General features: G+C 49.7%; 1 protein-coding gene across 1 annotated transcript in view; it reads left to right on the top strand.

Moving 5' to 3' along the window:
* Positions 1 to 24,832, top strand: part of plxna4 (plexin A4) — a 100,162-nt gene that overhangs the window by 72,585 nt on the left and 2,745 nt on the right. The window contains exons 7-31 of the mRNA XM_086103501.1: positions 1,924 to 2,077; positions 2,678 to 2,777; positions 3,144 to 3,258; positions 7,551 to 7,751; positions 8,217 to 8,313; positions 9,009 to 9,199; positions 10,301 to 10,452; positions 10,522 to 10,645; positions 10,725 to 10,861; positions 11,469 to 11,636; positions 11,719 to 11,812; positions 12,445 to 12,684; positions 12,759 to 12,905; positions 13,584 to 13,818; positions 13,903 to 14,045; positions 15,026 to 15,294; positions 16,582 to 16,648; positions 16,998 to 17,144; positions 17,231 to 17,390; positions 18,084 to 18,187; positions 18,743 to 18,842; positions 19,797 to 19,987; positions 21,343 to 21,512; positions 22,915 to 23,127; positions 24,282 to 24,432. Coding sequence (XP_085959627.1) covers positions 1,924 to 2,077; positions 2,678 to 2,777; positions 3,144 to 3,258; positions 7,551 to 7,751; positions 8,217 to 8,313; positions 9,009 to 9,199; positions 10,301 to 10,452; positions 10,522 to 10,645; positions 10,725 to 10,861; positions 11,469 to 11,636; positions 11,719 to 11,812; positions 12,445 to 12,684; positions 12,759 to 12,905; positions 13,584 to 13,818; positions 13,903 to 14,045; positions 15,026 to 15,294; positions 16,582 to 16,648; positions 16,998 to 17,144; positions 17,231 to 17,390; positions 18,084 to 18,187; positions 18,743 to 18,842; positions 19,797 to 19,987; positions 21,343 to 21,512; positions 22,915 to 23,127; positions 24,282 to 24,432 — 3,870 coding nt within the window. The remainder of the gene's footprint in view (positions 1 to 1,923; positions 2,078 to 2,677; positions 2,778 to 3,143; positions 3,259 to 7,550; positions 7,752 to 8,216; positions 8,314 to 9,008; positions 9,200 to 10,300; positions 10,453 to 10,521; positions 10,646 to 10,724; positions 10,862 to 11,468; positions 11,637 to 11,718; positions 11,813 to 12,444; positions 12,685 to 12,758; positions 12,906 to 13,583; positions 13,819 to 13,902; positions 14,046 to 15,025; positions 15,295 to 16,581; positions 16,649 to 16,997; positions 17,145 to 17,230; positions 17,391 to 18,083; positions 18,188 to 18,742; positions 18,843 to 19,796; positions 19,988 to 21,342; positions 21,513 to 22,914; positions 23,128 to 24,281; positions 24,433 to 24,832) is intronic.

The following is a 24,832-nucleotide window of genomic DNA, read 5'->3' as shown; positions in this document are numbered from 1 at the left end:
TGGACAGCTGATCATGTTATCAGGTTACATGGTGCATGAAAGGGTTAAAATGAACAATATCAGATTTATTATACAGTATGTTAAAGTTTTGGTCGTAGAAGTTAGGCTGACGCTAAAATAAAGTCAAACGAACCATGATTATTTATCGACGTCAATATTAGTCACTGACTTACAGAACACTTTGACTTGCACGCTTGCCAGCATTTCATGACAGTAACGTCCCCCCCGCAAAAAAATCCACCCAAACACCAACAGGGCTTAAACATAAGTCAGGAAGTCATAAATCAGATTCCGGCAATCGTGCAAACACTGATGATTCATATTTTCTTTTTTTTTTTTAAACCCTTTCAGGGACAGCGGTTTACTACAGCGGACAGCATATCATGTGATCAGGTGCATGAAAGGGTTAATTGTAAACGCTTCAAAAAAAAAATTTCAAACAGCGGCGTTGCTCACATTTCCATTTCCCCTTTGGGCCTTCAAGATGGTTTGCGCGTGAATAGCCAGCGTGCACCCTTGTACGATACTATTTGATTTCCCGAGGTCGGGCCTGAATGATCATTTCCCATCTGTGTTGCTCCGGGGGTCACGCACACCATTGTTGCTTTTCCACCTCTGCGCCACTCTAATGGTATTCATAGACTGCGTGTGCGTGGCTGTCATGATGTGTGTGTGGGTGTGCGCGTGGGTGTGTGATCGGGCTCATTCCCAGCCTCCGCATGAGTGTTTAACCTTTTCCCAGGGTGGAGTTAAAGCCTAAGGCGACGCCGCGCTTTCTCCCCCACCCCCGAGTGGACGACGGCAGGGCCACAAGGCGGGACGAGACGTCCTCCTTCACCTTTCTTTGACTTCGTATTAGGAAGATAACACGACGGGATTGTTATTATTGTTGTTGGTTGGAAAAGAGGGTGAGAGAACCTGTCGGAGATGAAGGCCTAGACCCCGCCCCCTCCCGACTTCATTAAAGCGCAATCTAAAAACAGCTGAGCTCGGCCTTTTCCTCCGTTGCTGAGGCAGCTCTGGCCGAGTGTGAACAGGCCTCACCGCAAATCAAACCGGTGACCGATGACCGCCACGGACCACGCTCGTCCCATCAATATGTATATTCCGGTCTTGACCCCCACCGTACACCTGCTTCTTCTATATTCAAGGACGCCCCCGCACAAAGTCCAGTAGGTGCTGAGCTGATGCAGCTTTTGCAAGTCATGAGGGGAAATCTGCATCCCTTTCATCCCCAACATCCACTTTTTTTCTTTGTATTTCCTTGGAAGACACCCAAAAGAGTTTACAAGATTGTCTGAGTGTGCAAAACAACCCTTTAACCCAGTGGTGTCAAACATACTGCCCGCGGGCCGGAGCCGGCCCCGAGGAGGTTCATTCAGGCCCGCAGGATAATTTCAAAATGCATAAAAGACATGGAATGGATATTTTTAATAAGATGCAATTCATATATTTTCCGCTAGGGGGTACACAGTTTTCTCTTTAGTTTGTAAAATTTAGGCAGGGATTAAATTTAGATTTTATATGCACATGCGTAAATGGTTTTAAAAATCATTTCTTTCTAAATCTCGTTTAATCTTAAAATGCATGCCAATATTTTTCAATACCAATTGTAAATTGCACATTTGTCGAAGGAAATTGAAGGTGTTTCATGAAATGTTCGGTAAAAGACATGTTCATTAAATGTCAACATTTTCCTCATGTCTTTTTGCTTCGCTACATCAAAACAAAGGAAAGAGAGGATATTTTGGTTATTTATAGCAGAGGATGGTATAATTGTAATGAGTTTGACACCCCTGCTTTAACCCTTTCGGGGACAGCGGTCACTACAGTGGACAGCTTATCGGGTTATCGGGTTACAGGTTATCATACCGGACAAAAAAAAAATGCCCGTCACGATTTTCCCTCTGTTTGTCCCAAAAGTTGGTCCTGGAAGCTCACAACGTGCCGGAGCTTTCCGCGGGAGTGAACTGCACCTTTGAGGACCTGGCGGAGATGAACGGTCTGGTGGAGGGCAACCGCATCAAGTGCTTCTCTCCGGCCGAGAAGGAAATGCCGCGTGTCGTCGTCGACAAAGGTAAAAGAAGCGTCGACGGCGAACTAATTAGCCAGTTTTTGGTTGGCGCGGTGAGAAAAGGAGCCTGGGAGGAATGGGAAGTTAGCGTTAGCAACCTTCAAGGTAACTTTTAGGGAGTGGGGGTAGGGGGGGGGCTAATTAGAACAGATCCACTGTCAGGGGTGCTTTACTTTGATTGATGAATGATTCCCTCTTTGTTAGCCAAGCTGGAAGAAAGAGTGGGCCGCGTCGACAGTGGCGAGGTGACCCCCGCGTGCCAGCGCGGGCGCGTGTGTGTGAGTGTGTATCATGAATTAAACATGAAGCCCTTCATTAGCGCCTGACAAAAGGACACAGACGAGGTACAGCGTTTCATCGCATTCCCGCTTTTAGCTCATCTGAGACTCCCTGAAAAGACTTGCTTTCCATCCCTGGGGGGTGGGGGGGCGGACGGACGTCTTCGCACCTTATCGTCTCCTGCAAGGTTGCAGGGAGGCTCTCAGCTCCCCCCCCCCCCACCCCCCGACGAGACCGTCGCAACAAGCGGAACACTTGCGGCGCTCCTCTGTCGGCGTGTGAACAAGTGATAAAATTCCATCCGCCCGGTTGTGTTTTCTCCAGGCGACCACCAGATCGTGCAACTCTATCTCAAGTCCAAGGAGACCGGCTTGGCGTTCGCCAACACCAGTTTTGTATTCTACAACTGCAGCGTGCACAAATCGTGAGTCGAACGCCTTTGTCGCATATTTCGCTTTTGAACTGGATCGCCGAAGCGGGCACACGGATTCACAGTGAAACTCCTCTACAACAAAATCATGTTTGCAGCAAGACATTTTTTACAACAGGGGGGTTTTCACTGGAGCAAATTTGATCTCATATGTAAACAAACACACACACACACACACACACACACAGTAGAGGTCGCTGTGAATCTCGTCACGAGGCAAGAGCAGAGAAAACGATTTCCTATAAGTGGGAATGGTGTTAATGCATGAAGATTTTTTCACACTAGGGGGGTATTTTCGCCCATGTAGGTTCACTGTATTCAAGTAGTTTCACTGTATTATTTTTTTTGTTCCCCTTTTAGGTGTTTGTCATGCGTGAGCAGCCCGTACCAGTGCCACTGGTGCAAATACAGACACGACTGCACGCACGACCCGCGCACGTGCTCCTTCCAGGAGGGTCGAGTCAAAAAGCCGGAGGTGAGCTTGCTGGCCGTTCGGTCCAAACTTCTTGCGGCTTGTTTTTTTTTCGGCATTGGCGCTAAAAAAACAAAACAAACATTTGGCTAGCGGCGTTTTGGCTCGTGTGTTGAGCTGCTCGTTCCGGAGACTGAAAGACCTGTCAGCAATTTGGCTTGGAAGCGAAGAAAAGCTATTTCCGGGTGGTCGTCCCGACCCCCCCCCCCCCCCCCACCCCAGGCACCTTTAACGGCTGTGAATTATCCGTCATATTGGCAGCCGCCCAGCCAGAACAACACTGGAAGAGGTGGGGTCGGAGGGGGGGAGAGTTGCGATTGCCTCAAATGCCGGCGATGTCTCTCTTTGATAAGAATGCACGAAAGGAAGATTTGAGAGTGCGTCTTTCGCACTTTTTTTCCGAGGCGGGGCAGTCTTGCTGGGGAGTCGGTGGCAGGTTAATCCTCGCCCGAGGTGAGCTATGATGAAGATCAGTGACGCCGGCGTCGGTCCGGACGAGCGCGGGGGACGCGGCGGGGGCCAGATTGTCTGTTCTGATGAGCGGTCGGCTCGCCATTGTGTTAACCCGCCAATATTTCCCCGGAGCCGTTCGACCTGAGCGCACGTTATTATTTCGCCTCCTTCCCGACGTCTTCCATTATCCTTTTGAACCCCCGTCTGCTTCGTCAGGCCCCCCAGTTTTTGCTGGGGTTTACTTTTCCAATTAACTCAGCCGCTGCCGGTCAATATTGACCGAGGATAATCATGTGCCAATCCTCTTTCCATTGTGTCGCCGACTTCCAAGAAAAGCCACAAATAAAGCGAGGGGCATTACGCATTTGCACATTAATGACGTGCTTGGTTTTGATGAGCCGTGTTGCGCGGGGGCGGTGGGGGCGAAGCAGGTGTTTTGCCGCCTTAATGACTTTTAATTTGCTTTTTATGAACCCGGCCAAACCGAGGTCGTGCACCGGAGATTTCGGGATGCGCGGCCGCCGCCGCCGCTCCCCAAATGGCAACAAGTCGCCGTTGATCTTTCCTCTTCCGACACAATGAAGAGATTCCCGAGCGGGCTTTGGGAATAATCCCTCCGCGCTATGCTAATGATAGCCATCCCGCCTCTCTGTCCCCCACTCGGTTGAGCCCGTTGTTAGTATGCGCGGCGGCGGCGCGTTAAAACCCGCGCCGGGCACGGAGCTGGCGCTGTTTTATTCATGCCGCCAGTGGCGCCGGGTACGGCGCTCAGACGCTTGCCAAACTTTGTCCTTCGCGCGTCTCAAGGATTTATCCGCCGGGATTAGCCCGACAACAAAAAATATTCCCGGTCACGGCGTTACAGTGGGTATAAGCTACGTCTGTTTACCCAATTAGCGATGTTTGCCTGCCTGTTGAGCTCTCCTCGGGTCTAACTTTTTTGTTAACCGCACGACTTTTTTGAAAGGCAAACAATATCCGCTACTGCTCGTCACAAAAACAGCACTTAAGTGTGTTGCCCTGATCAATTCTGAAGCGTTTATTTACTGCAACGATATTGATCGGGATGATTTTATTAAAGCAGCTAAATGTCAACTTTAATAGCTGCTAGTTGGTAGCTGGACTGGTGTCTGTTTGTAAAAGGAAAGTATTAGACTCTTAGCCCGTTTTGGCTAGCATTCAGAATGCTAGTCGAAAAGCGAGGCGCCCGTAACGAGGAGATACCGCAAATATCGAGGTGATGAACGCACCTCAGGAGAGAGAGAGAGAGAGAGAGAGAGCGTCTTCGGTCGAGATCCCGGCGAGGAAACGTGCGAAAGGAGGCGATGTCGCTCATCTTCACACCTCGCCGCCGGCTCTAATTACGGGACTTGAAACTACGCCGAGAAAGAGGGCTTCACAGCTCCCACGCCGTTTCCTGTTCGGGCGCCGTCGCCGCCCTTCACACCTCCCACCAGCCTCCAATTAGCCGATCTAAGCAGGTTCCCCTGACAAGGAAGGACTGGAGCGAGGGAGTTGGAGGCATCACGAGGGGTCAGCGCTGAGAGGTCGACCTGCGAGGGCGGCGTGGACTTGAGATTTCTTGTCTGCGGGGCTCATTATGTGCTCACCGCTAGCTTAAACAAAGTATTCTTTTTCTACCTGTTGCTAAGCCATCATAAGTTTACGTGGAATTCGATATCTGGATGAGCTTCTGTTAGCAAATGTGATCACGATTTTTTGAACCAGCGCATTTAATTCAGCAAGCACTTGAAAGTTCATTATGAACGCACCCTCAACGGTTTGTTTTAGGGTTTTTTTTTTTGCATGGTACGCATTTACAAACTCTGCCACGGTATGTAAACTTGTCAGCACAACTTATTTTTTGTTTTTGGCAGAACTTTTCCCTCTCCAAGAGCACAAAAAGTTTGCCTTTTTCTTTTTATCGCCGTCCTCTGCCCTCATCTCCTCGCAGCGCGAAGCCCGATGGTGTTTTTATGTCTGTGCGTGTGTGTGTGTGCGACGGGGCGTATCTGTGCCGCCCCTATTATTTATCACATCCCGACAGTCCAGGAGGGGGTGTGAGGCAGGCGATAAACACAACTGACATTACATCAACGCAACGTCGACATTAATCTCGGAAAGGTGACGGCCGGCATCGCCACTCGCATCAGTAGCACGCACGCACAGAATCTGTTGTGTATATTATTTAGTTTGTAACATACTTAAGATTTCAAATAGATTAACATTTTATAGCGAAGGGATTTTGGATTTTTTTTAAAAAACATTTTCATCAAATTTTGTAATGTAATTAAATAATAGGGAAACTACTATTTTCTATATATGCATACATGTATATATATATACACAGGTATATGTACTTGTACTGCATTCATTTTCAAATTAAATCCTAGTCTGAACTCGTTAGTTTTTTATAATAGTTTTCTATTTAAAAAAACATTAAAAAGTAAATTAAATTCAAAAATAAAATGTACATTATATAAAAGCAGTAAGTTAATTTGCCTTTAAAATCCTTGAAACAATCCTACTGCTTTAATATTTGAAAATATTTTTTTTCATGGATATGAATCAACTTCTCGATAATTATTATAAAATATATTCCATTTTTTGGAATATATTCCTCTTTTGTATCATGTCCTACTCATCCTACTTTTTTATTTTAAAAAATCCACTAACCCTAAATATAATAATAAAAAATATCATTTTTTAAATTAAATAAAATTTTCAAATACATGAATTAAATGTTATTTTTTCCTTTTTTGACTGTATTACTTTTCCTACAAAAAAAACAACAAAAAAAACCCACTTGAATTCTGTAAGATGAATCAGGGCTATATTTTTATTTTTTGGGGCACTTTAGAAAAAGTAATCTCCATAATCATGACGAGTGAGCCAAAGGGGCCTTTTGAGGCGCTCCTCCTGGTTGCCGTGGCAGCCCATGATGCGAGCGACCGCCGCCTTGCGTTGTTTCATCTCGAGGAGAGTGCTCCGTCTCTCCTCCTTCAATTTGTCTCCTTTTGTGTTTGCCTTCGGACGCCTCGTCATCATCGCGCGGCGGCGCCATCGTCGGCCGTCTCGTTAGATTCAAAGTCGCACTCGTCTGCCTTTCGCCTCCGTCGGGCGGATCGCACGCACGGCTGCCGTTGTTCAAAGTGTACCGAAGTGTACGTGTGCTCGCCCGACCTGCACTTAAATTCATTCTCCAAATGGAGGCAAATGAATCGCAAACACACCACCTCTCGCTCTGCGCGTGTGTGTCATTTATCTATAATGACTATGTGAATAGTGTCACCCCCCTATCCACCCCCCCCCCCCCTCCCTCGCTGAGGAGCCATCCAGTCAGTCACTCAGGCAAACCCAATCAAGTGGCTTTTAATAAACTCCACACGAGCGTTATCGCCCGGCTGAACGTGCGCCGCCACGCCGGCTGGCCTTATCTGTTCCGCTTTTTCTTCCTCTCCTCTTTTTTTTTTTCCTTTCACTCTTTTTGACATGCCCGAGCTTTTCCTGTCACTTATTTTACTTCCCCGCTCTCGTTCCGTTCTTCAACTTCTCCCGCCGTTGGGAATTCGACAGTTGTTAGTTGCCTTCTTATTCTACTCTTCTCCACATCGTCGTCTGTCACTGGCATTTTGGCATTTGGCATTTTGCCATTTCATAGCTTGGGAAAAACCAAGAATTGAAGTTTTTGTCTTGTTTCATTGAGTTTTTGATTTCCAAAGGCTTCCTAAAGTTCACTTCCTGTTTTGTTGCACCACCGTTGTTGGTTTCTTGGTACTTGACAGCCAAAGTTCACTTCCTGTTGTGTTGCACCACCGTTGTTGGTTTCTGCCTTTCCCCAGGAGTGTCCCCAGCTGCTGCCGGCCGAGCGCATCCTGGTGCCGGTCAACGTGGTGAAGCCCATCACCCTGCAGGCCAAGAACCTGCCCCAGCCTCAGTCGGGCCAACGAGGCTACGAATGCCTGCTGACCATCCAGGGCAACGAGCACCGCGTCCCCGCCCTGCGCTTCAACAGCTCCTCGGTGCAGTGTCAGAACACTTCGGTGAGCACTTGAGCCAACCGTCGTCTTTTTACTCGACGGCGCGACTTGAAGTGACGGCGGCGGATTAGCATGGAAAAAGGTTTTACGGCGCTCTCGTGTTGATACAAACGCCTCTCCTCCTTATGCCTGTCCTCATCGCTCTGACTACTTGTGTGTCTGTGGGATTAGTGCGCATCATCATCGCACAATCCAAATATTGTACTTTGATTGAGCGCCGAAGGAGGGAAACTGTAATCTTGCCGTAAACGATGATTGCGACGCCAAAATAGTGTTTGAAAGGCGTTTGGTGTGATTGCTTCAGAATGTGTACAAGCGCCTGTTGCATGCAGAAAGTGTCGCCGGCCGCGTTTTGTGCCCCCCCCCCCACACACACACACACTTGGGAGATAATGACGGACACTTTCTCCCTCGCAACTCGCTGTTATTCCTTCCCTTCCACCCCACCCCTGGTTGCCGTGGCGACAGTACTTCTACGAAGGAATGGAGATGAGCAGCCTTCCCGTGGAGCTGATCGTCATCTGGAATGGCGACTTTAGCATCGATAACCCCGCCCACAACAAAGGTAAGCGTCAAAACCGCCGTGCGCCTTAATTTGCTCATTTGGCAACCACGCACGTATCTCACGCGAGCACGTATTTTTATTTTTATTGTATTTTTTATCAATGCACACATACGCAGTAGGGTCACTCCTGCCCTCGGAGTTTGTCTCCATGGCAACAGGCGGGCAGTGTGTTGAGGTGCGGCTAGTCCGGCCCGATGTTTCCTCCTGGAGTGATTAGCTTGGACGCGTTTTTTTTCCCTCAACCCTCTCGATCACGTTTTTGAACCGGTTGGAATCTCACCTGGTTTTTATTATCTGGTCACAAGTAGCCTGTTCCTGTTCAATGTCCATTCCCGGATCCAAACGCGGCGGATTATCTGACACTGATGTCTTGAAAAAGCAACAACCGAAGAGAATCGTCATCTCCCGAGGCGTCACGAGATGGACAGATCACACCTCCGTCTAATCGCAATTAGGAGGAAAACGTCTGGCCCGTTGCCATGGCGATCGTATGCTAAATGCGCGGAGGCGTGAGGCGACGCAGATCATGGCATCACCGGGCGAAGAAACTCTCCCGTTTATTGCTTTCTGCCTATTTTGCACTCATTTGTCACGGGGTTGAGAAATCTGTTTTGTCGTTCTTGTCTCCCGTTGTAATGACCCTCTTCTTCTTCTTCTTCTTCTTTTCTGACTTTCATTCTGCGCGCGGCGCGCAGTCCATCTGTACAAGTGCGATGCCCAGCGTGGGAGCTGTGGCCTGTGCCTGAAGGCGGATCCTCTGTTTGGTTGCGTGTGGTGCAAAGGGGAGAACCGCTGCACGCTCAAGCAGCACTGCCCGCACCCCGAGAACCAATGGCTGGAACACAACGGCATCAACAGCAAGTGCACCCACCCGCGCATCACACAGGTGAGACTCCTCCCTGAATCCGCCTCCTACTTGGGAGGATTTGCTTGAGACCAGTTTCAGGAGATCTGGACCATGAGAAGGGGCGGCGCTACGGGGTGGCCAGAGGTGGCCACCCCACCCCTAATTTTAAGATCTATGAATTTTTCTGGCGTTTCCACATGGATGCTGTATTCTTTGACCCCTTGATACGCTTTCGTGAGTTATTTTTATGAGCAAAGCCTTCTCTGTCACAGAGGGAGCCAGGTGAATGCAAATGACGTGTGCATTTGAATGCACCACATAGCTACCCACAAACCACCCTTGACCCCAGCCACCCAAGAAAAAAAAACATTTCTCCGTATGCCCTTGTGTTTGAGGAAGTCAGGGTAACCGGGAGGAAGACCCTCAAAATGAGAGCCGAGATTTGAAACCCAAATCTCAGAACTGCTGAGCACGAGTCCAAGGTTAGCATATAGGGGGAGGAGATGAGCAAAAGATAGATAGAAGGATGGAGATGAAGGTAGCTTGGCCATTGCCCGGTAATGTCCTCGGCACCGGCGTCCCAGAGGAGGAGGCTCCGATGAAGCAATGAGGCGGAGGCCGGAAGCAATCCCCTCCAAGCACGCTTTTTCGGGGAGGCGGCCATGCCGGAATGGAAATGTAATCCCAGATTGATGCGTTGACCTGCAACCTCTGTGGCGTTTTGGTGGAAGCCATGATGCATGAACCCTATATGCGGCACCAATCTGATTATGTCGGCGCATCAATTGACGAAATGAGGAGGGGCGGGCGGTCGGGATGAAACAGAGGAGCCTCACCACTGATTAGAAGTCATTCAAGAATCGAGAGCGTGGAATGTGGTGAGGAGCTGGAGCTCATTAGGATGTGTGGGAGTTACATGAGCCCAAAGCCGGAAGCTAAGGTCCATCCATCCATCTGTGCCGGATCTAAAAACATCCAATCAAATTATACGGCGACTCAAGTGTTCTCAAAACACACCCAAAAGCTTCAACCTTTGACACGGTTATGCCGAAAACGATCGTAACAGTCGTATACATCCACGTGGCGGGGGTCACATGACTGCCCGAATTATGCCACGGCATGTCCATCTCTGGTTTTCAGATTACCCCCCTGCGCGGTCCGAGGGAAGGCGGCACCCTGGTGACCATTCGCGGCGATAACCTCGGCTTGGAGTTCCGCGAGATCCAGGCCAACGTGAAGGTGGCGGAGGTGGAGTGCACGCCCATCCGAGACGGCTACATCCCGGCGGAACAGTAAGCGGGCTAGCCCTTGATGCGCGGAATTTCCAAGCGCCGCGTTGACCCCGATGCCGCGCTCCGCAGGATCGTGTGCGAGATGGGCCGCGCCGAGAAGAGTCAGTACACGGGGAACGTCAAGGTGTGCGTCGGCGTCGGCGAGTGTCGGCCGGAATTCACGGCCAAGTCGTCCAAATACTACTACTTTGTGGTACGAGCCAGGCCGTCGGTTCTTCTCCCCGTGTGTGACATTGTAAAGGCGTGACGTGAGGATCGTATTGGCTGCCCAGATTCCGAGGATCCTCAGCATCAAGCCGAGCAGAGGGCCCGTCTCCGGGGGAACCGTGGTCAGCATCACAGGGAGCCACCTGGACGCGGGCAGCAACGTGTCCATCATGTTCAAGGACCAGCCGTGCACCTTTCTCAAGTGAGTCGCCCGCCGTCGCGTGCCCCCGTCCCGACCCCCGCCGTTCAAAGCACACATAGAAAAGAACCGCGAAGACATTCCAGGGCCGCCAGGAATCCGATTACATTCAAGTCATTGGCAAAACGAGCCGCCCCGGATTTACGATCTCCATAAATATCTCCCCCTAATGAGTTTCCGTTCCCCATCGCCGCTTTCACGTCTTCTTCAATACGGCACCGAGCTCCTTGGGTAAGTTATGCTCTCATTTAGCCGATAGGGCCGGGTGTGCTTGAGGGTGTGTCTCCGTCGTGATTGACAGCACCCAGACGCTTGCCCTCATGATCCACCACGGCCGAAAAAGAACATCACTCGACAAGCGTTCGTTTGTAAATCAATGGGACAGAAAACATGGCTAACGACTATCGGAATTCAGTTGTGGTCGCTTCTAGTCAAGTGTACCTAAATATCATCTTTTGGATGCCGCCGTGACGAAATTAAGTCATGGAATTCCAAGATCTGCATTTTCTGAAATCCGGCATACATTCAGTTCAAGGACGGTTCATGAATCGAAGTCAGCGTGACTTTACGCGATCATGTGACCTCATGACATGGTTTTCACCCGCCGCAGGCGCGACGGCCTGTGGCTGACGTGCCGCACGCACGCCTCGCCGAGAGGGTACGGCAACGTGCCGGTGTCGGTGAGCATCGACAAGGCCCAGCTCCAGAAGGACTTGCGTTTCGAGTACGTGGAGGACCCCACCATCACTAAGATCGAACCCGAATGGAGTATCTACAGGTAAGAATCAAAGAAAACCAAATCTCGAGACCCGAGATGCCAAGTATTACATTTGGCTGCATGATATTCTCCCCTTCCGCAGCGGACACACTCCCGTGACGGTGACGGGAACCAACCTGGACATCATCCAAACGCCGCTCATCAGAGCCAAGTACAACAATCACGAGACACTCAACGTAAGTCGACTCGGACGGCTGGTTTCTGGTGCCCCGGTGACGGAGAACGGGTCAAAAGCGGGGCGCAGTGAGCGGATTGAAATTAACAGCGGGTGATGAAATCTCATCGCAGGGCGGATGCAACGATATCCGCAAAGATTATCGGAATCTCTGTAGCCTTTATTCACGCCATCCAAAGGTCTCTTTTGATTTGACTGAAGATGAGAGATCAAAAAGGGGATGACGGTATCCACGCGACATAACGATTTTTCAAGGTTGTACGTCAAGTTTGTCAAACTCACGCGGCGGCTATGCCTTTTGTGCAAATAACGCCGTCGACTTTGAGCGAGGACACATGACAGCGACGTCTGGCAGACCTTTTTTTCAGATGTGTCCACTGTGACGTTCAAGGACCCAATTAAAACCGCAGGCGCCGGTCGGACCGGCTTCACGCTGAAGGTTATTGTTGCCGTCTCGACGAGGGCCTTTTCTTGCCTTGCTGTCATGACACTGACGGTTCTGTACAGGCATGTCAGAAAGAGCCGTCTTGTTTTTTTTTGAAAATGCGTTTCACAAATAGCTGCGAGCGGAAGAGAAAGTCCAGAGCCCAAAAAGGGAAGCGCGTCAAATCCTTCCCATCTTGTCGCCTCCAGTTGTGCCAGGTTCTGAGCCCGACGTCCATGCAGTGCCAGGCCCCGGAGCTTCCCATCAGCCTAGCCCAGCAGCAGGAGGCGCCGGAGAGGCCTGACGAGTTCGGCTTCAAACTGGACGACGTACAGGCCGTCATGGCGCTGAACAACACCAACTTCATCTACTACCCCAATCCCGAATTTGAGCCTCTCAGTGTGTCCGGCGTGCTGGAGATTAAACCCGGATCGCCCATCATACTCAAGGTACATTTACCGTTGTCACGTGCGTGTTTTCGGGGTCTTGAAAGGTTTTATTTTTTTTCTTTGCTTTCCTGCAGGGACGGAACTTCTTGCCGCCCACCAGCAGCGGAAACGGAAAGATGAACTATACCGTTCTCATCGGAGAGAAGCCCTGCATGTTGACGGTGTCCGACAGCCAGCTGCTCTGCGAGTCGCCCAACCTGACGGGACGCCACAAAGTTCTGGTGAGTCACAGCAAGCGCAAATCCGTACTGGGACAGACGAATGTTGCCTTCTGTGTATCTGCGGCGCACGCTCCCAGACAGACTGATTGTCCGTGTGGTTGTCGTTGCTGCCCACAAGACAAACAAATGGGCCGTCTGTGCGGATTTGGACCGCGTGAAACTCAATAAGGACTCAATTTATGGCCACTTTGCTCCAAATGCTTCCTGCTGTCTCCACCTGGGCATGATTGCTATGAAACAATGAGAGAAGCAGAAGTTTGCACACATTAGATTTGAATCAATGTGTCTGTCTTGGAGCAAATTAGACAAATCGTGTGAAGAAAAGTAGTTTGTCTTTTATCTTTGGCACAATCAAGCCAATAAAGAATCTGTGTTATTTGACAGGAGAAGTGGCAACAAAACAGACCGAAATCCTAACATTAGGGCGTGGGGAGACAAACTCTTCAGTGGCATTATAACATAGTATATTGTCAAGAAAGTCCAGTTTGAGATGCATCTTCACTTTTATTAGACTGGAGATGCGGCAGTAAAACAGGCCAAAATCCAGAAATCAGGAACTGAGGCAGGGCAGGAAATGAACTTTCAAGTGACCTCATAGCACAGTAAACTGTCCCGAAGTGGAACAAGCAGTCGCCGCCACCGTCGTCAGTCATAAACCGGCCCATATTGTGTCCTCAGGCTCGCGTGGGCGGAATCGAGTTCTCGCCCGGCGTGGTCCACATCACGTCGGACAGCCCGCTCAGCAGCACGGCCATCATCGGCATCGCGGCGGCCGGGGCCCTGCTTCTCCTCGCCATCGTCATGGTGCTCATCGCCTACAAGCGCAAGTCGCGCGAGAGCGACCTGACGCTGAAGCGGCTGCAGATGCAGATGGACAACCTGGAGTCGCGGGTGGCGCTGGAGTGCAAGGAGGGTACGAGACTCGTGCGCTGGAGTCTTTTTCACCACCCACGGACCTTGTTTCATGCCCCAGCCATTTTTCCTCCACCCCCGTTAGCTTTTGCAGAGCTACAGACCGACATCCACGAGTTGACGAGCGACTTGGACGGCGCGGGGATTCCCTTCCTGGACTACAGGACGTACACCATGAGAGTCCTGTTCCCAGGAATTGAGGAACATCCTGTACTCAGAGACCTGGAGGTATGCTTCATCTGTCTCGTACATGTGGCGGGTTTGACTTTGTGACACCTAGCGAGTGCATCCTAATAGAATGGGACACCTTGTTAAAAATCAAATTAAGAGTCAAGTAGGGAGAAATGGAAAGAAAAATATCTCGTAATGTATCCCCAGCTGTAACGTTGATTGACAGCCATAATTGGAAGGAGTCGTCTTGTTCCATTAAGGCGATGATTGACCCCCCATTCCACTGCCCTCAAGGTTGGGCACTCCGTCCCTTGATGAGAATTTGCCAGTAATAAGCAATATTAATTAGGCTTTAATTGGGATAAATGTCAACCCGCGCGGAATGGCGAGGTGCGACGGCAGGCTAATGAAGGAAGCAGAAGGCTGCTCTTAGGTGTTTGACGTCCACCTAATTGTTATTGATGTGTCGGCAGGGGTGACAGAAATAGCCCAGGTGATGGAAAGGATACGGTGAGATTCCAGCGTTTCCCGTGGAACCGTACGCAAGCGCCTTTGTGTGCTGATGAAAACACAAAAGCCAAACTTGTCACACGCAAGCTGACAGCTGTGCGCACGGGCGAAAGAGACGAGGCGTCACCACGAGGCAGACGTTGAAAAGCCCGAAACTCCGTAGGCGCTCGTTACGAAAGGAAAAGATGGAGGTCGGAAGCTCATGCGGCAAGCGCGGCGGTTGGTATAAACGGCGCGGGGACGCGGCGGGTTCCGCTTTGAATCGGCAACGCGGACGGCTTCAAAGCCTCTAAACGTGCTCTCGAGAGGTTCGCCGTTTTTATGACGCCGGCGAGATGCGTCGAAGCGTCTCGCTTGAGAATCTGCCCATATTTCTTCAACTTGGACTTTATTTTCTTTTATTGATACCTGAATGGAATTACCTTCCCCTGGCGGCTAAAGCTAGCATGTTTGTTTTCTCCTCCCATATGAGGCCGCTTGTTCTTGTACTGGTCCGCTAATGCGCGTTAGCCTTTTTTTTGGTACAGGTGCCAGGCTACCGCCAGGAGCAGGTGGAGAAGGGCCTGAAGCTGTTTGGCCAGCTGATCAACAACAAGGTCTACCTGCTGTGCTTCATCCGCACGCTGGAGGCGCAGCGCGGCTTCTCCATGCGCGACCGCGGCAACGTGGCCTCGCTCATCATGACGGTGCTGCAGAGCAAGCTGGAGTACGCCACCGACGTGCTCAAGCACCTGCTGTCCGACCTCATCGACCGCAACCTGGAGAGCAAGAACCACCCCAAGCTTTTGCTCCGCAGGTAGCACCAGGAGCACTTTGGTCCATTGATAGCTTACGTCTGGGAGGAGGGAACCTCCCCCCCCCCCCACATCCTCTTCTTTTTATTTGTCTGAATTTATTTCCCTCGCCTTGTCTGCATGACTTCTGTCAGCATCTTTATTTCTAGCCCCCCCTCCTCTGCCTCCCCATCCCTGCCTGCTTGATTGCTAAATCAATGCTTAAAGTCTGCGAACAGCCTATCTCTGGCACAGCATCTAAGCACGGCTACCCACTGATTCTTCGGCCAAGAAGTGTGTGCATGCCACACGCGCGCACACACGCACACATCATTCCATCTGTCCCATCTCAACCTGCGCTGAAGTACAAGCACCAGGCAAGCTAACTAACGAGAACCTTCCGCAACCATCTGTCGTAGTCGCTGCCGCAATCTCCTCTTCCTCCTCCTACTCTTCCTCCCGCCGTGCGGTCGCACGGCGTGTACACACATGTCCGTTTAGTTTGGTGAATTATTTACTGTATGCTAAGAACAGCCCTTTTTATTTATTTTCTTGTGGCCAAAGCTCCATTTTTACTAGGCCTTTGATAGACAAACGACGTGAGGAAATGGAGAGGATTTGGAGCCAGTGTGTGATTACTGGACACAAAAAAAGAAAGGATCAAACGTGACCCGGGTGACCTTGTCGCAGGATGAGAGTGACGAGGGGGGGGAGGGGACAGCGGCGAGAGGCGGGGAGCTAATCCCCCACAGGTGTTGTGCCAGACCGCCCCACTGGCATGGCGGGCCTTGGCGTGAAGCCCCTTCAAGTGGCGATCTGGACGTCGAGGGGGGGCGGCTGGGTTGCAGGTGGTCGCCCGAACTCTCCGGCAATGGAAGCTAATCCTGAAATATTGATGCCTTTAAATATACCCGCAGTCCCCTGCTGCTGGCCACACACACACAAAAAAAGGGGGGGAGGCGTCGCGGGGGGGTGGGGGGGGGGTATCCGATCCTCGCCAGTGCTGTTGATATTTGTATGCATGCATCAGTCATTCATTCACGCAGGATCAGTCACACGGAGGTCGACACACACAGTCAGAGGATGACAGGCATTGAAGCTGGCACGTATTCATTCGGTTTCTATTGTACGCGGATAGAGTGGCAGTCCAGTGAGAGGACGTTTTCAAAAAGGGTTTGCTAATGAGGCCACATCAATCCAGCAGGATCAAATCGAATCGACGCAAGATGTCTTTATTTTTTTCCCGTTTTGGGTCCGTTGAAGGCATCATAACGTCGATGCTTATTTTTGTGTGCTGCGTCTCTCCGCAGGACCGAGTCTGTGGCGGAGAAAATGCTGACCAACTGGTTCACCTTTCTCCTCTACAAGTTTCTCAAGGTAACAGAAAGGACTCGCAATCATCGTGTCAAATGCCATCCTTTCACAAATGCGGAGAGTTTTTGTCAAGTGTCTGATTCCAAAGTGTCATTCCTGCCATCGATACTCCCTCAAACATTTATTTCCAGCTCATGAATTGAAGTAGTCAGTGCAAAATTTTACCGCACCTCTATCGATGTACTGCTACTCAAAAAACGACGACCCTGTATCGAATTTTGAGAATTCATTGAACCATAAAAACATAGCATGACTGTCAAAGGGAAGGCCCGGTTCAGTCATGTTCACCCTTTTAGGTTTGTCCCCGGCGGCGAAATGAATCTCACCTTTCCATATCCAAACTTTTTTTCAGGAGTGTGCCGGCGAACCGCTCTTCTCGCTCTTCTGCGCCATCAAGCAACAGATGGAGAAGGGCCCCATTGACTCCATCACAGGAGAAGCGCGCTACTCTCTCAGCGAGGACAAGCTCATCAGACAGCAAATCGACTACAAGACGCTGGTGAGAAGGAGGAAGGGGATCGCGAGCACCGTTTGGTTCTTGATCTGCGGTTCGTGCTCGTTGACGTTGTGTCATCGGGACCTCAGGTGGTGAACTGCATCCACCCGGAGAACGAGAAGAGCCCGGAGATCCAGGTGAAGGTTCTCAACTGCGACACCGTCAGCCAGGTGAAGGAGAAGATCCTGGATGCCATTTACAAGAACGTGCCGCATTCGCACCGCCTCAAAGCCTCCGACATGGACCTAGGTAGGATTCTGCTGGTGTACCGAATGCAGCCCAAGCGCGGTTGACGATACTGCGTTCGGCATCATCGCCAAAAAGTCCCCGATTACCTTCCAGTAACACACAGTGTGATTGCAAGGCCCGATAAGGATAATGGGATTGTGGAGGCGTCTCTTCCGAGACGGATTTTTATTTTTTTTGTTGCATTCTTCCTCTGTTGCAGTCCCCAAAAGGGCTAAGAACAAAGAAAGTGCCTTTTGTGTATGTTTATGTCCTCACATGTATTGGATTATAGGAAACGTGTGTAAACTGCCGAATGAGACACTTTCCCAGATGGCAACTTGATTGAGCGCGAGTCCATAATACGTCGACACACACACACGTACACTCCTGAGTCCATATGCCAATCCCACTTTCGAGTTTATTCTTTGATCTGTTCCTCATCTTTTTCCTACGTTTGGTTCACTGGGACTTGACAGTTGAAAAGTGCTCATTTCCATCTTGATGGAAAGATCTACTGTGTCGATTTTTTAAAAACGGAATCATCACAGCAGGACATTCTGACAATTCTGCTCAATCCTCCGTGGACCGACCCTCCGGGATCGGCGCGTTATTTCTTTCCCCCGCCATGATTGAACATTGGGGGGGGGGGGCTTTAGCTTCACCGCTTGTTGACCGAGCGACTGTTTTTCCTCCTTCGTCATCGGGGTTTTCCAGAGTGGCGTCAAGGCCGAGGGCAGCGTGTGATCCTGCAGGACGAGGACGTCACCACCAAGATCGAAGGCGACTGGAAGAGACTCAACATGCTGGCCCACTATCAGGTAATTGGCCCCATTGTGGTTCCATTCAGCGTATCTATAATAGGAGCATGTCTGAAGGTTGCGGAGACGCGGGAATACTAAAGATCAGGGCCCCCCCCCCCCCCCCACCCCTCGCTTCTCCTCCCCTGCTTTCACTTGATATCAACATTGCGGACTGAGTGAACGAGCGATAGGATCTTAATAATCGCGCAGGCAACAAAAAAGGCCCTGGGTGCTTATTCCCTGTCCCATCCACCCAAACAATGATAGAGATCACTTCAATTAACCCCGCAGCGTGGCTATTCCCGTTATTCACAACACACCCACACGGTGTGCGTGCAGGATCCCGGTTGTGTTAATTGAAACCAGTTTGGATGAGCTGGGAATTGACAAATGCATTCGCGCACGCGTACGCACGGCGCATCCTCGAGATGAACCCGTTTATTATTAAATTGAGACGTCACGCAGCCCCGCGCACAAACTGTCAATCATCCCGCGTGGGTGTGAAGTGGAGACTGTGTTCTATCTCTGTAAAAGTTCCAATTCAAATGTTGCCGCCGGCTGTGTGCACCACAGGTACCCGACAACGCCGTGATGGCCTTGGTTCCCAAGCAAGTCACGGCGTACAATTCGGTGAACAACTCGACGGTGTCCCGAACATCTGCCAGCAAATATGGTAAGTGCACTGCTTTGTAAGCATAAAGTCCTCAGATCTTGTCCCCCTCCGCCATCGGTCCGTGCGGAATAGCCACCTTGCCCCATCTCTCCAAGTGGGCATGGAGGAGAAGTGGCAGTAAAACAGGCCGAAATCCAGATGCCATTTCAATCAGGAAAACTGATTTGTAAAACGGACAAATTAAATGCCGAATGCAAAGGTACTATTGGACGATTGTGCACAATTGATCGTATCCATCATTTATGTTTAGTAAGCATCGAGTCTCTGCTATCGTCGGATGTTTTTCCCCAGGGGGGGACCGTTGCCAGAGTGTTGCAGGCATTTCGCAGGGTTTATTTGTTCTCCAGTCAGCCGCTGATCAAAGCAGGCGTCGGACACTCTGCGCACATCAGACGCGATGCAGTATTAGCCCGTGAGGGCCTCACCTTTTGCCACCGCTAAGCCCAATTAGCACAAGGACGCGGCGACTCTCTTTCTTCAAACGCGATTGCCATCCAATTAACATGGAGAGTGTTGCCGGAAAGAAAATTCGAAGATGCTGGAAGGCACCTTAAGAATACCGCTGGGATCGAAACAGACCAATCCCTAGTTTTCAAACCTTGATCCGCTAAATCACACACTCTCTAACTTTCTCAGACTTTTTGCAGCTATCTCCTCCCTCTTTAGCTTTCAGGAGCGATTCATTGCGCCCCAAAAAGCCGCTGATCAATTTCCACTCACACCGTGTCAACATTCAGCGAGCCGTGTGTTTTGGAAATATCCATCCGCCGGGTGGGCACGTTGTATTTTCGGTCTTCGATTTTATGTCAGACGGTGTCTGGCCACCACCCAAAGACGACGATTTCGCCGCTTTTCCAGGATCGTGGAAACTCAACTCTTACGGCCTCGGTGTTGAGACTTTGCATTTGGTTCTTCCCCCCCCCCCCCCCCCCCGATCCCCTCACCTTTGCACAGAGAACATGATCAAGTACACGGGAAGTCCAGACAGCCTGCGCTCCCGGACGCCCATGATCACGCCCGATTTGGAGAGCGGCGTCAAGGTGTGGCACCTGGTCAAGAACCACGAACACGGCGACCAGAAGGAGGGCGACCGCGGCAGCAAGATGGTCTCCGAGATCTACTTGACCAGACTTCTGGCAACCAAGGTGAGCCCGACCTCCATCCAGACTTTCCATGACTTCGGAAAAAAAAAAAGCCTTTCCCTTCTTTGCATATTCATTTGCGGGGAATCATCTCTTTCGGAGAGGATTATTCAAATGTATTCTGCTCTCCTCCCTCGAGGACACGAGATGAGAGAGAAAGTAGATAGTCTTGTAGTTTTGTTTGTTTTCTTTTTTCTCCCCTCCTTTTCTCAAATTGGGCGTTGACAAGGCGTCTTATCGGAAGGGCTCAAGATAAGAGGCTGTTTGAGGTTTTTCTGCCCAAAAACAAAACAAAAAAAAAGACAATGAGGTGAGTTAATTTGAACACTGCTCAGCCAAAGAGAGTTTCTTCCCCAGTTAGCTTCAACTCTTTAACCCTGGAGAACCCACAGGGTCAAATTTGGCCCCTATAAATTCTGCTACTCAAATGCAACCCTTAAATCCCAAAGGGACAACTATGGCCATAATCCTAAATTACGATTAAAGTATTGAATATTTGAAAAAACATGAACGTGAACATATAGCGGTCATTTAATGCATAATTCATCATTTTCCAAAGAAGAAAAGGGGGTTCTCCAGGGTTAAGATGGTTACCAAATGCATAAAAATAAATCAGCAGTTCAAGAGTACCCGAAAAATAAGTATGAAATTGTCAAAAAAAAAAAAAAAGTAAACTCATTCAGTACCAGCCAATTCCACACCAAGTCTGAAAAGACGTTTAAAAACGTCTTTGGGAGTGAATGAGTTAACGTGTCCTGTATGGCGCTTGGTGTTTGCGCTATAATGGCGAGTGGATGTTTTTGCCGCCGCCGGAGGGGGAAGACGAGCATCCGTCGGTGATGTCTGCCGACGTACGCTCTCGAGATGGAGGACGTGAAATGTCACTACGCGCTCGCCATACGTCACGTCCCCTCTGTCAGATAATAGTCTGGCAAAAAAAAAAAAAATTTTTTAAAAAGGCCCATGGGCTTGAACCGGTGAGATATGATTCTATCTACACGGCGGTGAGGAGGTAAAAAAATAAAAAATAAAAAAAACGAAAGCTGTCAGGGCCGCATTAGAATTACAGTTATGATTGTCTGGCTAACGGGATTGTCCGCCTCCTCTGATTCGCTCAGACACTCCGGCCCAAATTGGATTTTGATTTGCCTGCACCTCATTCCTAATAGGAAAGCTCTGTCCTTTCATTGCATCCCATCAGCTCATTCCTCCTCATTCTACAAGAGGATTAGATTCCGGCGTTGTATTTGCCCCTTCTTCTTCCTCTTTCTGTCAGGTCGGCAACATTAAATCAAATGAAGGGTCATCTCCGCGCGAAGCTCATCTGGCAACCGTTTTTTTTTTTTTTTTTCTTACAGGGCACCCTGCAGAAATTTGTGGACGACCTCTTCGAGACCATCTTCAGCACAGCGCACCGAGGGAGCGCCCTGCCGCTCGCCATCAAGTACATGTTTGACTTCCTGGACGAGCAGGCCGATAAACACAACATCCACGACCCGCACGTGCGGCACACGTGGAAGAGCAACTGGTGAGTGGACGCGGTCGTCGTTTTGTAGTGCCTCGGAGCTTCGCCTCGGGCGCAATCGCCATCCGCCGTCTTGGAGGCACGCTGCCAACAATCTCCCATCGCCGCACATTTTTCAAGGCCAGAGCTCCCAGTGGAAATCTCCGCCGTCCCAAATGTGCGATTCATCGTAATATGCGCTGATGAACTCGAGGGTGGCGAGGGGTTAAGTGAGCTGTGAAGGAAGGGCGATGAAATAATGAAAAAAAAAAAAAAAAGGCAAGTCGACTCTGTGGGAGTTAAACGCACGCTAATATCTTATTAGCCTCCTGACCCTTTGCCAAAGATCCCAGCGTGCTTCACTCACATGAATGTGTGTCAAGGGACAAGTAAGGAGCGAAAGTCATTATTGAAAAGCAATTATTGAGATTTCCATTGATATTACATGTCTTGTTCGACATCATGTCATACTGCAATGGATGTCTTACTATACTTTATGTCATGCTACATATGATGTCTTACTATGGGTGTGCAGGATACATGCTAGCAATTTGGATTATCAATGGTGTGTTTTGTTGGGTTTTATTTTTTATTTGGGGGGGGGGGGGGGTAACCAACACTGAGCTGGTTTCATGAACAGAACATACAAACAGCGACCCATCCTCTCGCTGCTTGGGAACAATCGGGAAAATGCTAGCCGCTAAGCTAACTTGCTCTGCGAGATTCAACTGGCTTGCTAGCACGGCTAAACACAATTTTTTTTTTTTTAACCGTCAATTTTAGGATCGTCTTTAAAGCCCGGGCTTGACGTTTATACTCCCAGACAGATCCTGGCAGGTGATGTTTAAACGGAGCGCACAGATGACTGCCATCTGACATCTCCAGAATTGACCCAGTATGAAATAACGGCGGACAATTTTGTCATTTTCTTCCACACAGTTGACGATGCCAGGGTGTTATTACGCCACTTCTTTTGAACGCGCGGAATCATTTGAAAGAACTCGAAAGAACGGGGCAGCTGGGGCGGCTTAGCGGCAGCCTAAATATCCCTCTGATCCCCCCCCCCCCCCAAGCACCTAATCCCCTCTAGATTCTTTGCTTCGATTAATGTTGAAGTCATAATGCAGACTTTTACTTCCTGTGGTCCAAATCCTCTTGTGCTAGATTGTCCGTCTTAATAGCTTTGTGGGCGTGGGTGGAGTGCTGCTTTTTGTTGCTTTTTTTTCCCCCCCCATCTCATGATTGCATTTCCTCAACCAGCCTCCATGTTTTCATTTATTTTTATATTTATTTTGTTGCCGCTTCAGCCAAAAGTCGAGACGATTGTGAAGATGTAGTGATCCAAGTAGCTCATAGCTCTCCTTTATTCACAGTAGGATGGTTTGTAACTTTTTTTTTTTTTTCCCTGTCTTTCACATCCCGGCAGCCTACCTCTGCGTTTCTGGGTGAACGTGATCAAGAACCCTCAGTTCGTGTTCGACATCCACAAGAGCAGCATCACTGACGCCTGCCTGTCTGTGGTGGCCCAGACCTTCATGGACTCCTGCTCCACCTCGGAGCACCGCCTTGGGAAGGACTCGCCGTCCAACAAGCTGCTGTATGCCAAGGACATCCCCAGCTACAAAAGCTGGGTGGAGAGGTGAGCTCGGGCCCCTGACGCCGCTGACTTTGCCACGTTGCGAGGGGTTCATCCCATTTCAGTCCAGCGCATTGACAGATTTTCATCTACAAACCTTGAAACCGATTTGGAATGATTAGCAGGGCGTGAGAAACGGAGAACATCCATGCGGGTATTTGTCCAAATGAGACTTAGATTACATTTTGCTCATCTGAGGGCGCCGGGAGAGGCTCGTGAATAAAAGATGGCGCCGCGGCGCACGTTATTCATGCGCCGGCAGGTTTTGGAAGCGGGCGGCGGCGCGTGCGCGAGGCTTAAGGCTGAGCCGTGCCCTCATTAGTCGTGTGTTGTGTTCCTGCAACCTGCCGGGAAACTGATTTACTGATACGGGCCGCGCAGGTGTGAGGATGCTGATTCATCAGAGTCGACGCCAGAGGGCTACTAGTTGAGTCGGTTCGAAGTTGGAGAGGAAGTAGTGCGGGCAGAGAGTAACTCGCCGGGTTTAAAGTAGCTGCAGGATGTTTGTGTCGTTAATTTAGGGAGGCCAAGTGAGGCGGGTTTCAACGATGATGACACTTTCCATGAATTTGATGGCCCGGTTTGATGGCCTCCGGCACAAGAATGCGCGGCGGCGGCGGCCATTAAAGTCGTTTGTTTACAAGCGCGCCGGCGCACGGGTCAGCACTTTTTGCCAATCGGACATTTTACGGCCCTTTGTTTGAATTAAAAGTGGCTGGTCGCCGTAAAATGGCTCCACATAAAGATTTTTTTTTAAAAAAAACAGACGCGCAGGTCGGTTATTCAATGGGATGTTTATTGCTGCAATATATTAGTTGTTCAGTGTGTGAAACAGTTTTCGAGCACACCGGCAACACTCAGGTGTCGCGGGACGATCGACCTGCGGGCAAAAGGTCCTGAACGACACCCGCCTGCTTTCCCGTAAAGACACCGAGCAGCCAAAAATAAAAAATAAAAAAATCAGCGCATTTGTCCTCCAGTTGGATGGAGCTGCGGGATTTAAATATGCAAATAAGCGGCTTTAATTAACATTGCTGATGGATGCAACACAGCTGCTGCCGCTGCTGACTCCAACCGAGTGTGAACGTGTGCTGCAGTGTTCAAGGTTGAAACCCTCCTTGTCGTATGTATGTGTGTGTGTGTGTGTATGTTTACAGGTACTACTCAGACATCAGCAAGATGCCGGCCATCAGCGACCAGGACATGAACGCCTACTTGGCCGAACAATCACGCATGCACATGAGCGAGTTCAACAGCATGAGCTCGCTGAGTGAGATCTACTCCTACGTGGGCAAATACACGGAGGAGGTGTGTGTGTGTGTGTGCTTCACGTGTGCTCAAACACTGCAATATAGAAAGATAAGGAATTAAAACGTTTCTAGTTTTACCCCAGTTTTTTCCAAATAAGAGGTCCAGCGTGCGTGCTTCAAGCTGTCTGCTTCTCCCACTTGACCTTTACCGTAAAAGTGACACATGACACCAACATCTGCATTGAACCTTGTATATTTAAAAAGATCAAATGTTCAAGCAAACCATATATTTCTCACATACTGTATATCGTCTCATGCTAATTAGCTTCATGCTAACATACAGCGATGCAAAATCGTGGAATAAGCCCTGTATGGTAGTTTCCTGTCAAACTAAACATAAAATAACGACTATTCGACATGTATTTAAAACAACCACGTTGAATTGCCGCCCTTTTTTT

The sequence above is a fragment of the Hippocampus guttulatus genome, chromosome 22 (assembly GCF_054856545.1).
Source record: "Hippocampus guttulatus isolate MCC_2025c chromosome 22, RoL_Hgut_1.0, whole genome shotgun sequence".
Lineage (NCBI taxonomy): Eukaryota > Metazoa > Chordata > Actinopteri > Syngnathiformes > Syngnathidae > Hippocampus > Hippocampus guttulatus.
This window is presented reverse-complemented; position numbering and strand designations above follow the sequence as displayed.